Source organism: Arvicanthis niloticus, chromosome 16, assembly GCF_011762505.2.
Source record: "Arvicanthis niloticus isolate mArvNil1 chromosome 16, mArvNil1.pat.X, whole genome shotgun sequence".
Taxonomy (NCBI): domain Eukaryota; kingdom Metazoa; phylum Chordata; class Mammalia; order Rodentia; family Muridae; genus Arvicanthis; species Arvicanthis niloticus.
The window spans coordinates 59265339-59279898 of NC_047673.1; the positions used below are offsets into that span (position 1 = coordinate 59265339).

Genomic DNA, 14560 nt, shown 5'->3' on the forward strand with positions numbered 1-14560 from the left:
TATCAGGCTGGCCTTGAACTCTTAAGTGCTGAGGTGAGAGATGTGCACAGTCATGCCTGGCTCCAGACCTGTGTTATGTAAGCTCACATTTGAACTTTGACATAGCTTTTTCCTGGCAGTGCTATTGATCAGTCTCACGTGCTACACAAGGGTACACGTCTGTGTTACGGTCCCTCCATCATGTGTGTCCTGTTTCTCATGGGTCCATTGGGCGAGAGGTTTTAGAGACAGAGAAGGGGAAGACCCTTCTGGTTACACCACACCAGAGGTGGTGTACACAGTGGAGCATAGTCATGCCCAGAGCCCCCCAAAATCCACATATGCACAATACGCACCTTTGACAAATGTAGTGTCTACTCAGAGCCTGCACATCCTCCTAGGGACTTTTATTTACTTGAAGATTTTTTAACTACATGTATTCGTATGAGGATTGCATGTGTCACAGTGCACACATGAGGTCAGGAGACAACTTGTAGAGGCCAGTTCTGTCCTTCCACCATATAAGATCCATGCCCAGGAGAGTCCCCTCTTCTCCCAGCATCTTCACTCAGCTATTCAGATCAGAGTGGGGTCCTGGAGACACACTCTAGGTCACACTCCTGTGCCCTCATTCCACCTTCCAGCCGTCCTTGAGTGTCTCAGGTGCCTCTCGCAGACTCACATTTGTGTTTCCTGTCCCAGCCTCAGGCTGGCTTGCTCCTCTGTCTCTCTCTGTTTCTGTTTCTCTTTCTCCTTTCCTTTTCCTTTCTTTTCCTTCCTTCTTCCCTCCTTCCCTTCCTCCCTCCCTCCCTCCCTTCCTTCTTTCCTTCCTTCCTTCCTTCTTCCCTTCCTTCTTTCTCTTAAGTTACTAGGGTGGAACCCAGGGCCTCCTACAGTCAAACGAAGCACTCTGCTGCCGAGCCGTGCCCCTCAATGCAAGATTCTAGGCAGGAGTTCCACTCCTCAGCCATGCCCCCAGCCCTCCTGCCCATATTATTCATTTTAAAATTTATTTCATTTTTTTTGTGTCTACACATCTGTCTGTATGTGTATATGCCACATTGTGTGCAGATGCTGGCAGAGGGCAGTAGAGGGTGTTGGTGTATTGAAGGTGGTGTAACTGGAGTTACAGGTGGTTGTGAGTGAGTTGCCCAACCTGACATGATTGTCCTTGTTAGGGTTTCTATTGCTGTGATAAACAACATGACCAAAAGCAGCTTAGAACTCAGGTCCCAGGCTATCACTGAAGGAAGTCAAGGTAGGAACCTGAAGGCAGGAGCTGATGCAGAGGCTGTGGAGGGTGCTGCTGACTGGCTTGCTCCACATGGCCTGCTCAGCCTGCTTCTCCCTCCCTCCCTCCCTCTTTCCCTCCCTCCCTTTCTCTCTCCTTCCCTCCTTCTCTCTTTCTTTCTCTTTCTTTCTTTCTTTCTTTCTTTCTTTCTTTCTTTCTTTCTTTCTTTCTTCTCAAAACAGGGTGACACTATGTAGCTCTGGCTATCCTAGAACTCACTATGTAGACCAGACTGGCCTCAAGTTCACAGAGACCTACCTTTCTCTGTCGCCTAAGGGCTAGGATTCGGGGTGTGTGCCACTATGCTTGGCTCAACCTGCTTTCTTGTAGCACCCAGGACTATCTGCTCAGGGATGGCCACCCACAGCGGGCTGGACCCTCTCTTTCTCCTGGACTCAGGCTAAGGCCCATGTTGTGGTTAGTAGGGAGCGTGCTGCTTCACAGCCAGTGCTACTGCAGCCTTACTACTGCACATCTGGTCTGCAGCTGCTCATCATCCTATTGTACTGTGTGTTGGTTTGTCACATTATTTCATGTATTTGTACTTTTCTTTGTTAGTTCTGAGATGGTGCCCCAGACCTCCCATGTGCCAGGCACACACAAGCTCTGCCATTGAGCCACACTCCTGTCCTGTTTGATTTGATATTTTTTCTACAATGGGGATTAAGCTTTGAGCTTCAATTATGCTAGGCTAGTGAGTGATCCATGCAGAGGATCTCCTCCCTTGAGCAGCAGCAGACGCTCAGTGATGGGTTCTAGGCCAGTGTTCTCCCCCTGAGCCCCAGCAGACCCTCAGTGATGGGTTCTAGGCCAGTGTTCTCCCCCTGAGCCCCAGCAGCCCTCAGTGATGGGTTCTAGGCCAGTGTTCTCCCCCTGAGCCCCAGCAGCCCTCAGTGATGGGTTCTAGGCCAGTGTTCTCCCCCTGAGCCCCAGCAGCCCTCAGTGATGGGTTCTAGGCCAGTGTTCTCCCCCCGAGCCCCAGCAGCCCTCCTTTACATTTTCACTGTTGCCCAGGCTAACCTTAAGCTTACGGGCCTTGGACTCACAAGTTGGTAGGGTGATAGGCCTGTACTCCCAAGCCTGGTGATTGGATGGTGTAAAACCATGATATTGAGACCTCAGAGAACAATGGTGCATACTAGCATCTCCGTTGTTCTTTCATCCCTGCTTCCCTGAGGACCAGTGGCTGAGTGGGTGGAGCCTGAGTACAGCTGGCTGCACTGAGCTCAGTCTTCAGGAGAGAACAGGGAGCAAGGCTTCCCACAACTTCTTGCTGAAAAACAGGTGGCTGGTATAGGAGAAAAATAATACTTTTCTCAATATCTCTATAGATGGAGCTCTTGGGTCTAGACTACCCTGGACTGGTGGGGGTGCTAGGTGGCTCTAGGCATATGGGTCCCCTGACCTCATTTCCTGCCATGGTGATAGTCAGAAGGGTGTCCTGCTTTTCTCTTCCCTGCTATGTGGCCTCAGCCAGCCTCTTATCCTCTCTGATCTGCTAGCACTAGTTCAGAAAAGCAGACTGTGACGGTCATGTACAAGTGACAGAAAAGAAAGATGTTTGTTATGATGAAACTATCAACCCAGGGTACAGTGGCCTCAGACTCACCCTCATGAGGATGGAGAGCCAAGAGTCACATGAGGTAAAGGCCATTGGAGCCGGCCTAGATGTGGCTGGACCGTCACCATTTTGCTGAATCTAGCTCATCTCACCCAGCCCCTCTTGTTCCTCAGGGCTGAGCCTCCCGCTGTCCAGCACGCCTGGGATGGGTAATGGTGTGCAGGAAGGTCCAGTGCGCCTGCGAGAAGATGCCGAAGCCGTCCTGGCTGGGGCCGTCTCCTCAAAGGCAAGTAGTGCCATCTCCCTGGGGGACAGTGGTTTTCAACCTTCCTAATGCTATGGCCCTTTCGTACAGTTTCTCATGTTGTGGTAACCCCCAACTACAAAATTATTTTGTTGTTATTTGATAACTGTAATTTTGCTCTGTTACGGATCATAATGTAAATATCTGATATGCAGGATATCTGATATGGGACCCCTGTGAAAGAATTTTTCAACGTCCCTAGGTTGAGAACCACTGCTGTAGGATGGTCTCTGTGGTTCCCTACTGGGTCAGCAGAACATAGTACAGTCCCTGCCATCCTCATTCCCTGATGTATAGCAGGTACCCATTTCTGTCTGTGCTCACTGTGAGCAAGGGTCACAAGAAGATGCCTGCTGCGTGAGGAGTCCCCAAATCCAGCCAGGCCCAGTTATCTGGCAACAGGCCAAGACCTTACCCCTAGCTGTGGGTGGCACTGGAAAGCTGATAACTGCAGAGCAGGGGTGCCAGGTTCATCCCTGAGGCCCTGGAAAGGGAGAGAGGGGCTGGGCACACTAGACTGTCACCCCAGCACTCAGGAGGCTAAGGCCAGGGGACCATGAATTCCAAGCCAGCCTGTACTGTAAGCAAAACCCATCTCAAAAACCTCAACGACAGCACAACAGTCAGCTCAGCCCACGCTGTGGACTCTGCCACCAGTGGATGTCCTGCTGGACCTAAACAGGCTGGCACAGCCCACAGTCTCCCTAGTCCTGGCAGGTGCTGTACCAACAGTCTCAAAGTCCATGCTGTCAGTGGCTGAGCTGGCAGCACCCTGTCATCATCCTGACCTTTCCCTGAGGTACAGGAGGCACCTGGGACTGCTGGGGGGACAAGAGGATGAACTCACCAGGGCCAGCTTGGAGGTCGCTAATGGAGTACTCAGGCACAGTCCTTCAGAGGCAGGCTGACTGCCTGGCAGAATTCAAAGGATTTGTATGCAACCATCTGCATTCCAGAGTCTTCCAGGACCCTCTGAAGGCACCACTACCATGAACACCCTCCATGACTTCCCACCACTCCCTAACATCAGCCCTGCGGACCACTGCTGTGTGCTGCTCTGCCCGATGGCTGCCCCATGCAGGGAGCAACTACCAGCTGGGCACAGTGCACATACCTGTAAACTCAGTTCCAAAATCTCAGCTGATCAGTGGTGATGCATGCCTTAAAACCCAACATTCTAGAGGCAGAGGCAGGCAGATTTCTAAGTTCAAGGCCAGCCTATTCTACAGAGTGAGTTCCAGGACACCTAGAGCCACACAGAGAAACCCTGCCCTCCCCACCCCTCAAGATGGCTCCAAAATGCCACACTACAATTATACAAACAAGGGTAGGGATGAGGAGCCAGGGGTTACACACAGGAGTCATGAAAACTGGGAGGTTGGAAGGATGGTTTTACATCTTACAGGGTAACTGTCCCCCTCACCCAGAGGCTGACTGCACAAGGTCAAGCAGTGTTTCAAACCACACTGAGGCTGAGGACTGTAAGAGAGGTAGGCCAGGGGGAGTAGTGCTCACTCCTCACTGTCTCAGCACTTGGGTAGCTGAGGCAGGAGGATTGTAAGATTAAAGACACTCTGGACTATGGAACGAAACCCTGTTTCAAGTCAGGGAACATGATGGTTACATGCATGACACATGTGACAGCTCATGCCTTTAGTCCTAGTGCTTAGGAGGCAGAATCGAAGAATCTCTGAGATAAAGCCAGCCTGCTCTACATAAGCAAATTCCAGACCAGCCATGACTGCATAGAGGGACCCCGTCTCAAAATAAACAAAACCAAGAGAAAAAGGGCCAGGAGGTGGTTCAGTCAGTAACAAAGTGTTTGTCAAGCATGAGGACATGGGTCCAGACGCTCAGGACCTACATGGAACTGTGACAGCCTGTGTCTGTGAGGGCAGGAAGGCACAGAGAAGGGAGGAGCCTGGAGCTTGTTCACCGTTTGATCTAGCTGAATCAGTGAGCCCACTGAGAGACGAAAAATGGTAAGAACACCTGATGCTGACCTCTGGCCTCCGCACACATAGGTGCACACGAGAACACAAACATTAAAGGCACTTGGTGCATCTCTGGGTCTTGGTCCCCTGATGAGCAGCCCCTCCAGCCTCTATGAGGCCTTGACCACTTTTTGTTTCTGAGACCTTAACCTGGAGTTCTGTTGCAGAGAGACCACAGGCAAGTGCTCAGCTCCCTGCTGTCTGGAGCCCTGGCCGGTGCACTCGCCAAGACAGCAGTAGCCCCCCTGGACCGGACCAAGATCATCTTCCAAGGTAACAGCTGTGAGCCCACCCTTATGCAGTGTGGAGGTGGCCAGGCAGCACCTCTCCTTCTCCCTCAATCCCAAATACAGAGTCTCAGACTGTAGCCCAGACAGGCTTCACATTCACTTTGTAGTCTAGGTCAGCCTCCTGCCTCAGCCTCCTAAGTGCTGGGTGTTAAGCAAATCCGATGCAAGAACAAAGAGAGTCTTTATTATACGAATCTGACCCAGATCACAAGTTTTCCCTGCTCTGGAGGTTAGGAGTGTGGCGCTTGTGTCTAGGGGCTTGAGATCTGTATAGGAATAAGCTGGGAGTCTCAAGCTTTGGTATTAGATGAGAGGGATGGGGCAAAGGAGTGCCGTCCTTTGTTGGGTTGTAGTGTGTGTGGGTCCCATGTCTTTGTCTGTCTCGCCATGTGGCTAGGGCCTCCCATGGGGACAGAGGCACGGGAATTTGATTCTGCTCACTCCATGGTGGCTCCGGGAAGACATCAGGCTATGTGAAGCCGCTGGACTCCACTCCAGGGTTGAGGGAGCATTGTCTGAGGTCCCAAGGGGAGCCGGAGCTCTTGGCTTAGGAGATCCCTGGGCCAAAAGGCGGCCAGGGGTGGGCTGGTTTTCAGGCTCTTGGGCCCCCAGACACCACTGGGGGGCTGCGGAAGGGCAAGAACAAAGTGGGGGCATAGGGGCTGGATTTGCCTACAGCCGCGGGGGGTGGGGGGGGAAGCTCTGGCTGTGTCCCAGGGGAGGGGAGTTCTTGGTCTGGGAGTCTCGTTGGGTTGGTGGTCTCCTGTCTGGGAACGTAGAGAGGTCATCAGCAGGAGATCAGGAAGCAGCAGCTCTGTGGATGAAGACCTGCTCCACTTTTCCCCACAGCAGATTTCGAAAAAGAGAAGTCCATGGTCTTAAGATGCTTATTGTTATGGTGGAAAGTAAATGAAAACTATACCCCTGGTATTTTCAGGGCGAGCCTGAGCTTAAATACCTTTTGCAAGGAGGAGGGTCTGGGAAGGAATATTTAATTGTCCCCTCTGGCTTTTAGGTACCTCATTAATATGGGGATCTGTCTTGAGGCTCTGTGGCTTGTAGTCATGCCCTCTACCAGTGGAGGGGCTGGTGGGCGTTGTCCTACATGACTAAAGGACCCCATTCTATGGAGGTCTGTGGCCTCCTGTCAGGAGCCTAGAGTTTGGGAGTGTGGCGAACCCTACTGGATCACCTGCTGGGTCACCTGGGTTTCAAACCTAACTCAACCAGGAATCAGGCTGCCTTCACAGTCCTACAGTCCTTCAAAGCTGATAGTGTTTGTTCAGACAGCGGGGCCGGGCAGAACCACGCAGCTGGAAAGAAGCTAGTGTATGTTACAAAGTGGTCACAGCTGTCTGGGAACACTTGATTGCTTCTTTCCCATAGTCCAAGAGTGGGCTTTTATCACTTCAAGGATATTGGCTCCTGCCTCCTTCAAGGGCAAGAGCCACCCGAACTGGAGAACTGCTGGTTCGTAATCGGAGGAGGGAGGGCAAGTCTTGGCTCCGAGGAGGCTGGGGTAGGCTGCCTGTCCTCTGCTCCTGGAGTGGGAGTTGGGGTGAAGGGAGTGATGGTCACTTTGGCTTGGTGCAGAGACAAGGAAGTGTGGGCCAAGGGAATGCAGAGATGGGACAGGATACCTCATGTCTGTTCATGGGGTCACTTGTGTTTGCTCCCACACCCTGCCTGTGTTCTTCAGAGACTCTAGTCACTGCTGTTGGGTGCCTTCCAGCACCTCGAGTCTGTCATACCCACAAAGCCTTTGTTCTCAAATCCAGTCACCTTCCCAGAGACCCCCTGAGGGTGTGGGTGTAAGTTAGAGGGCATAGCCATGTCCCTCCCTGGGTGCTAAACTGTCGGGCCAATTAGGCCTGAGTAAGGTAGGCCTCCTATTGATGGTCAAATGGTGGTAGCCTCCTTCAGCTGTTGGGAGAGGGGGCTGTCCACTGCTACTGTGCCTCGGTGTGCAACCACACAGTTCATGTCACCTGCTGACTGAGCACAGCTGTGGCACCAGGCCCTGGGTGGTGATTTCCTGCTGAGGGCTAGAGAAGTACTCAGGCTTCACACGGGTTGGAGTGGTGCTGTCCACTGGCCACACCAGATGTTCTTCTCACCCTCAAACCCTTCTGGATTACATAGCTCAGCCTCCTGCCTTGTATAGGATTGAAGACATCATGTATTGTGGAGCAAGGCAAGTCTGGGTACCACCGGGTGCTAGTACACCTGTGCTGGGATGGGACCTGGAGAACAGAGGGCAGACCCAGGCAGCCTTGGGACCTGTTCTCATGGGGTCCAGGTTTGCTCTCAGCAGGGTCAGTGAACAGGAGTCTCTCCCAAGTGTCCACAATACTCAGCCCCTCAGCCCCAAACTATCCTAAGGGGCCAGGTGCTGGCCTCACTGCCCTTCCTGGGGAGGAAAGGATGAGGGCAGGCCTAGGCAGGATCCTCTACCCAGTGCATTCCTGTCTACTGCTCACACCCAGCCCCAAGCACAGGTTCGGGCCCCAGAGCCCTGGGTATTGGGTTGCAGACCCAGGAGCTTGACAGCCACATCTCATGGTCTCTTTGCTTTTGTTTGTTCCAGTGTCTTCAAAAAGATTTTCTGCCAAGGTGAGCTGCTAGAGGGCCTGGTGGATCGGGTGGTCTGGGAGAGCAGGTTTCCAAGGAGACCTTTGTGCACAGGGGACAGTTGAGACTCCTGTCCTGCCATCCTAGCACAGCTGTCGGGTGGACTTCACAGTCTACTTTCTATGTGCTTTACCTTGAAACTAGAGTGCGTAGACCAACAGCCATGTGGTGCATGCCAGCCTTCCAGCCCCTCCCCCGTCTCTGTCATGCGCCAGCGTCCAGCATTTGAGGGGGACTGGGAACAGGGTGCAGGAAGCGTGCGTGGGTGATCACAGCTTAGGCTGCTACTAGCTGGCCAGGCCTGGTTCAGTTGAGGGCACTGCCTGCATGATGTGCAAAGAGGTACTGACTCCCTGTCTTTCCCAGGAGGCCTTCCGGCTCCTCTACTTCACCTACCTCAACGAGGGCTTCCTCAGCCTATGGCGTGGGAACTCGGCCACCATGGTGCGAGTGATTCCTTATGCAGCCATCCAGTTCAGCGCACACGAGGAATACAAGCGCATCCTGGGCCACTACTATGGCTTTTGTGGAGAGTGAGGCCTGCTGGTTCCCTGCCCCACCCCACACGGCCCCGCCTACCCCACACACTCACTTTAGGCTCCTGATGCATTGCTCTCTTCACCCAGGCCCCAGCCCTCAGTCACCCTTCCTCCAGGAGAGACCACGGCCCACTCCCTAATCTTTCTACTCAGTCACTGCCCTGCACTGTCTCCTCAACCCTCATTTGCTTATCCCTCTGCTGAGATCTGATCCCCTAGGGTGCAGGGCACCAGGTAGCCCCAGCCTCAGGGAAGATACCTCACTAGTGCAGACAGGGAGGGAGAACGAGGTTACATTTGATACTGGCCTATATTGAGAGACCGCATAAGTTCAGCCACTTGGAACCCTCGTGGGTCTTGTGTTGCTCCATGTCCCCCAGGCTAAGGTGTGGGCATGCACTGCCCCTACCTAGGTTTCAACTTATTCTGCCTGTCCACAGAGCCCTGCCCCCATGGCCACGCCTCCTGGCTGGCGCCTTGGCAGGAACCACGGCGGCTTCCCTCACGTACCCTCTGGACCTGGTCAGAGCGAGGATGGCTGTGACGCCCAAGGAGATGTGAGTCTACCACAGGGTCCATGCTGGCACTGCTGTGTGTGGGGTGCTCTCTGGGGAGCACTCCTATGTGTGAGATTCTGCAGGGTTCCAGAGAGCGTCATCTGTTCTAGACAAAATACCCAAGGGTAGCCCGGCCATAGTGGTGTAGGATTAATCCCAGCACTCAGGAGGCAGAGGCAGTTGGATCTCTAAGAGTTTGAGGCCAGCCTGGGGTACTTAGCAGCTCAGGAGTAGGACACCTGCTTGGCACATGCACAAGGCACGAGGGCCAGCCAAATGACTGCAGTGTGGGAGGCGAGGCAGGTGGTGCTGTCTCCATGGAGTCCCTCACTTTGTCCTGGACAGGAGGAGTGATGGGGTACAGGCACCAAGCCCTGTCTCATGGTCTTCGTAGGTACAGCAACATCTTTCATGTCTTCGTCCGCATCTCGAGAGAGGAAGGACTGAAGACCCTCTATTTCGGGTTCACACCCACTGTGCTGGGTGTCATTCCCTATGCAGGACTCAGCTTCTTTACGTACGAGTCACTGAAGAGCCTGCACCGAGGTAAGGAGAGATGGAGAGAAGAGATGGGACCTCAGGGAACTGTCCCTGTGGATCCTACATCATCTAGAGCCACACAGAAGGTCAGGCAGGGATCCAAGGCCCAATTCAAAGACATCTTCTGTCCAGCGGAACCCAGGAGCTTGGACTGTAGCTTTCACTGTGTCATTCACATTCAGTTATTTAGAGAGGGTCACACTATGGAGCACAGGCTGGCCTCAAGTTTGCCTGGTAGCCGAGCAGGACCTGAAACTGTGCCTCACTCCCCTACCTCAAGCACTGGGATCACAGGCCTGCCTCTCACATGCATGAGGTGCTAGGGACGAAACCCAGGGCCTCTTGTATTCGAGGGAAGCACCCTGCAGGCAGGCAGCAGTCCCAGCCCCGCAGTGTTTTCCTAACAGTAACCATCTAGAGAAGTTGAGGCCTCTCAATGGGACTGTGGGCAGCACTCCGGAGATGACTTCAGAATCCAGGAGTGGCGGGTGCTCCTGTGATCTGAGCATTCAGGGAGAATGAGGCAGGAGGATCGCTATAGGCTCAAGGCCAGCCTGTGCTACCTAACAAGACCATGTATCAAACACTCAGTTGGTTGGAAAGATAGTGGCCTATCTGTGTGGACGGTGTCTTGGACCCTCAAGGACCCCTAGTCCATGGTGCCTGCATCCCTTCTGTGCAGTGGCACAGTGCTCATGTAGAGCCTGACCTCTTCCCACAGCTCGCCCTCGGCAATAAGGCAGGCCACCTGGATGCGGAGATGCTGGGCACAGAGTTCACACTGTGTTCAGCCGGCAACAAAGCCGAGAAGAAAGCCTGCACACAGCACAGACGCAGGGTGCCGGACCCTTTCAGTCTAGCTGGGTGTGCTGGCTCATGCCTGCCGTCCCACTCAGGTGGCCAGGGCAGAAGGATGGGCAGGAGGTGGAGGCTAGCCTGGGCTAGCCAGTGACACTCTTGTCACAGAACACCAACTAACAATAGAACCTGTCATCAGAGGTTCCGTGAGCCTGTGCTGTGCCTGCAGCAGGTGGTTGTTGGTTCCTGGCCGCCATGATCTGAGACTCCACAGAGGCTCGTCTGCTCTTTTCCTGTAGTGTGGGCTGTGCTGAGGCTTTAGATGGAGCCGTAGATGTCCCAAAGTCCCCAGCAGGACACTGAGATGGAGACTACATTCACACAGCTGTCCCTGCTGCACATGGCTACAGCCCTCATTAGCTTACTGACGTCAGGCAGAGGCATATTGTCATGTAGGAGACTGTATAGCCCTATGTTCTTAAGGGCTCAGGCATCCAGGGAGAATCTTGGGATTCACCCCCCACAGATGATGGGCACTGAAAACTGCAGGATGGGGTCCTGTACCCCCATAGGTGAGGGGGAACTACTGGACACGTAGCCTGGGCCACCATGTAAGTCTCACTGTTGTAAAGTTTGTGTTATATTAGGCTAGGATTTGTGGTCAGTGGTCAGGGCATTGATCTTGCATGCATGAGCCCCTGGGTCTCATTTCCAGCATCAAAACTAAGAACGGGTGGCCAGGAAGCGGGGCCTTAGTTTCTGCAAGTGTGGCACTCATGTGCCCTCTGCCCTGCAGAGTACAGTGGCCGCCCGCAGCCCTACCCCTTTGAGCGCATGGTCTTCGGGGCCTGTGCTGGCCTTATCGGGCAGTCGGCCTCCTACCCTCTGGACGTGGTGCGGCGGCGCATGCAGACAGCAGGTGTCACAGGCCACCAGCACGGCTCCATCCTGAGCACGCTACGCTCCATTGTACGTGAGGAGGGCGCAGTGCGGGGCCTCTACAAGGGCCTGAGCATGAACTGGCTGAAGGGCCCGATTGCCGTGGGAATCAGCTTCACTACTTTTGACCTCATGCAGATCCTGCTGCACCGGCTGCAGAGCTAGGCTAACACAACAGTGGATGGTGAGCTGTCAGATCAAGGGTGTGCAGCTGTGTGCTGGCAGCCCTGTGGGACCTTGAGAATGGGCAGGAGGGTGGGACCTGGCTTGGGGCTGTGGGGCCCATAGCGAAGTGCTGGCCCTCAGGGTGTGACTTTGTGATGATGGATCTTGGCTGTCCCCTCCCTTCAGTTCCTTGCTAGTGGCTGGTGAGTCTCCTGAGGCATTACCCAAAGGCCCCAATGGGTCCGTTGCACTTCCTGGCCCTGTGTCCTCTGACCTGCTGCTGATTCTAGTGCCCATTGGCACACTGGGCTCAGAGCCCATCCCTTCTTGCAATGACTGTGCCTGGCCTGCAGATGTGATGGCTATTCCTTTAAAGTCACACACTGGAGGGTCACAGCTTGCTCAGTGGTGGTTGTACCTGTGTCCCCCAGACCTCCACCATGCCCATCCATCCTCTCCCAGGTGACACATGGCTGCTCTTGCTCACATAGCTTTCTCCCCAGAGCACTGTGCCCATCCCATTCCCAAGGGCTGCACCTGACCCTTGCTGACTACCTGGCTTGTAACCTTTCCAGGAGGCCCTATGGCCACCAGGCCGGGGGGGGGGGTCAAGTTTAGACCCCACTGGAGACACCCATGTGGATGTCTCCCAAAGCACACCAATCAGGCTGTATGCAGGCCCAAAGCCTTGCATATGCACAGCGCTCATGGAGGTGGGGCTTAAGCTCTTGAAACTGCCTTCTGTGGGCCCAGTACCCACTGGGGCTGTCATTCAGCCAAGCTACATGAAGCCCCAAGATGGGTGGCTTTTCCTGTGTGAATGAGTACAGACGTATCCATGGCCTGGGGAGTAGGGAAAGGCCAGGGTATCCAGGGACCACCAGCCAGCTGACTCAAGGAGAACCCCCTGGGGTTCCCTAGGTGTCACCGGAACCATTGCCTTTCCTGGTATCTGGGGTTCTTGATTTAGGGTCTTTGAGACAGTCCTAGCCAGAAGCCCTGGCTATCCTGTTCCTCAGTGTTATTTGGGCTAGCCTCTAACTTACAGCGGTCCTCCTGCCTCTAGTTTCTAGTTTTCAACTTCTCCTGCCCAAGGTCTGCACATAAAACCCCTCCCCTGTGCAATGTGGCTCTGGCTGAGAGGTGGTTGTTGATCCTTACAGCTGATGGCAGCCGGGTCACATGCAGGACCTGAGCAGGGTGGCATTGGCAGTTCTTGCTGCAGTCTGTGCTCACTCTGTATTTCTTACCTTGTGCCTGTGATGCTCAGCCATCTCTGCCTCCGTGATGTTGATGGGCTACCCCACCATGTCCCAGGCATCCCGGCAGCCTCTGGTGGCTGAGAGGCACTGTCCTCTTGTGAGTGTACCACCCACTCTGTTCTCTGCCTGGCCCCATATTGGGATGGAGAGGCTGGAGGTGACTGAGGCTCCTGGGCCTCCCCAGCAGGTAGTACCATGTAGATGGTTGGCTCGAGCCCTGCATCGGGCAACTGGCTGGGCAGAAGTGAGGGTGGCATGGGTCCCTGATCTTGCTTCCCCATATACTCCTCAGTAGCTCTGGCTTGGGGGCTCTCTGCCTCTGTGGCTGCCCTCCTCCATGGTCACTGTCTAGTCTGGAGTTCTATTTTGATGCCATGAAGACACTTTGTTTATATATAATGTTTATATATTTTGAAGATTGTGCCAACAGAGTATATTTAATAAAAATTTAAATAACTCCTGCTTCTTGCTTCGACTCTGGCTCTTCCCCCACCCCATTCTATGAACTTCAGCCCTGAAACAGGGTGAAGCTACTTAGCACTTTTGTTTTTAATTTTTTTAGATAGGGTTTCTCGCTGTCCTCAAATTCGCTCTGTAGACCAGGCTAGCCTCTCTGCTTCTGCCTCCCAAGTGCTTGGATTAAAGGTGTACTACACCTCCACATGGCCACTATTTGGTACTTTAAAAAAGCATTTTGTGTACGGGTGCTTTGCCTGCAGGAATCCATAACTGTGCGTGTCTAGTGTCTGAGAAGACCAGCAGACCCTTAATCTAGACGTACAGATGATCATGAGCCACCATCTGGGGTGCTTGCACAGCCTGGGGCATCAGCAAGAGCAGCCAGTGCTCACTGCTGAGCCACCTCTCCAGCCCCATGGCTCTCTTTGTGAAGGAGCTGAGGAGTGCAGGTGTGTTGCTGAGCGCTCTGTGCATCTTTCTGTTCACAGATGTAAATGTGACATGGGCTACTGGGGAGGAAACTGATGGCCAAAGATGGATAATTAGACTGGGGCAGTAGAGCCCCAGCCTAGAATCCCCAAGTGAGGGGCTGGGGGTGTGGCTCAGGGGTGGAGCCCCAGCCTAGAATCCCCCAGTGAGGGGGCTGGGGGCGTGACTCAGGGGTGGAGCTCCATCCTAGAATCCCCCAGTGAGGGGGCTGGGGGCGTGGCTCAGGGGTGGAGCCCCAGCCTAGAATCCCCCAGTGAGGGGCTGGGGGCGTGGCTCAGGGGTGGAGCCCCAGCCTAGACTCCCCCAGTGAGGGGGCTGGGGCGTGGCTCAGGGGTGGAGCCCCAGCCTAGAATCCTCCAGTGAGGGGCTGGGGGCGTGGCTTAGCAGTGGAGCACTTGCTATACAAAAGGCCCTGGGTTCTTCTGCCAGTATAAAAGAGACATCGATCCAGGCATACAGTAACCATGTAGCTAAATCTGCCAACAACAAAATGCCTCAGATTTATTTACATATCTCAAATATATAATCCAGGCTGGCTTCTAGTTCTTGCATAGCACTGCTGGCCTCTGGAGTCATCAGCCCTGCTCCACCATGCTCTGCAAACAGGCGGCTGCCGGACCCCAGTCCAGGCCCCAGTCAGCCCTCAGCCAAGTGTCTGAGGCGCGACCCTATGAGGCATATGCCCTACATTTGCAATCCACAGAGCAGAGCCTTTCCTTGCCCATCCCCCAGTCCCCTGGGACTTCCACAAGCTCCTACAGC

The 14560-nt window shown here is 54.1% G+C and overlaps 1 protein-coding gene across 4 annotated transcripts in view; it reads left to right on the top strand.

Moving 5' to 3' along the window:
* Slc25a42 (solute carrier family 25 member 42) overlaps positions 1–13307 on the top strand; it is a 29110-nt gene extending 15803 nt beyond the window's left edge. For all 4 annotated transcript variants that reach the window (XM_076914326.1, XM_076914327.1, XM_076914328.1 and 1 more), the window contains 7 exons: positions 3005–3121; positions 5301–5402; positions 8007–8032; positions 8417–8583; positions 9030–9146; positions 9541–9692; positions 11281–13307. In XM_076914326.1, the coding sequence (XP_076770441.1) occupies positions 3037–3121; positions 5301–5402; positions 8007–8032; positions 8417–8583; positions 9030–9146; positions 9541–9692; positions 11281–11588 (957 nt within the window). In that variant the 5' untranslated portion in view covers positions 3005–3036 and the 3' untranslated portion in view covers positions 11589–13307. The remainder of the gene's footprint in view (positions 1–3004; positions 3122–5300; positions 5403–8006; positions 8033–8416; positions 8584–9029; positions 9147–9540; positions 9693–11280) is intronic.
* The last annotated feature ends 1253 nt before the right edge of the window (positions 13308–14560 follow it).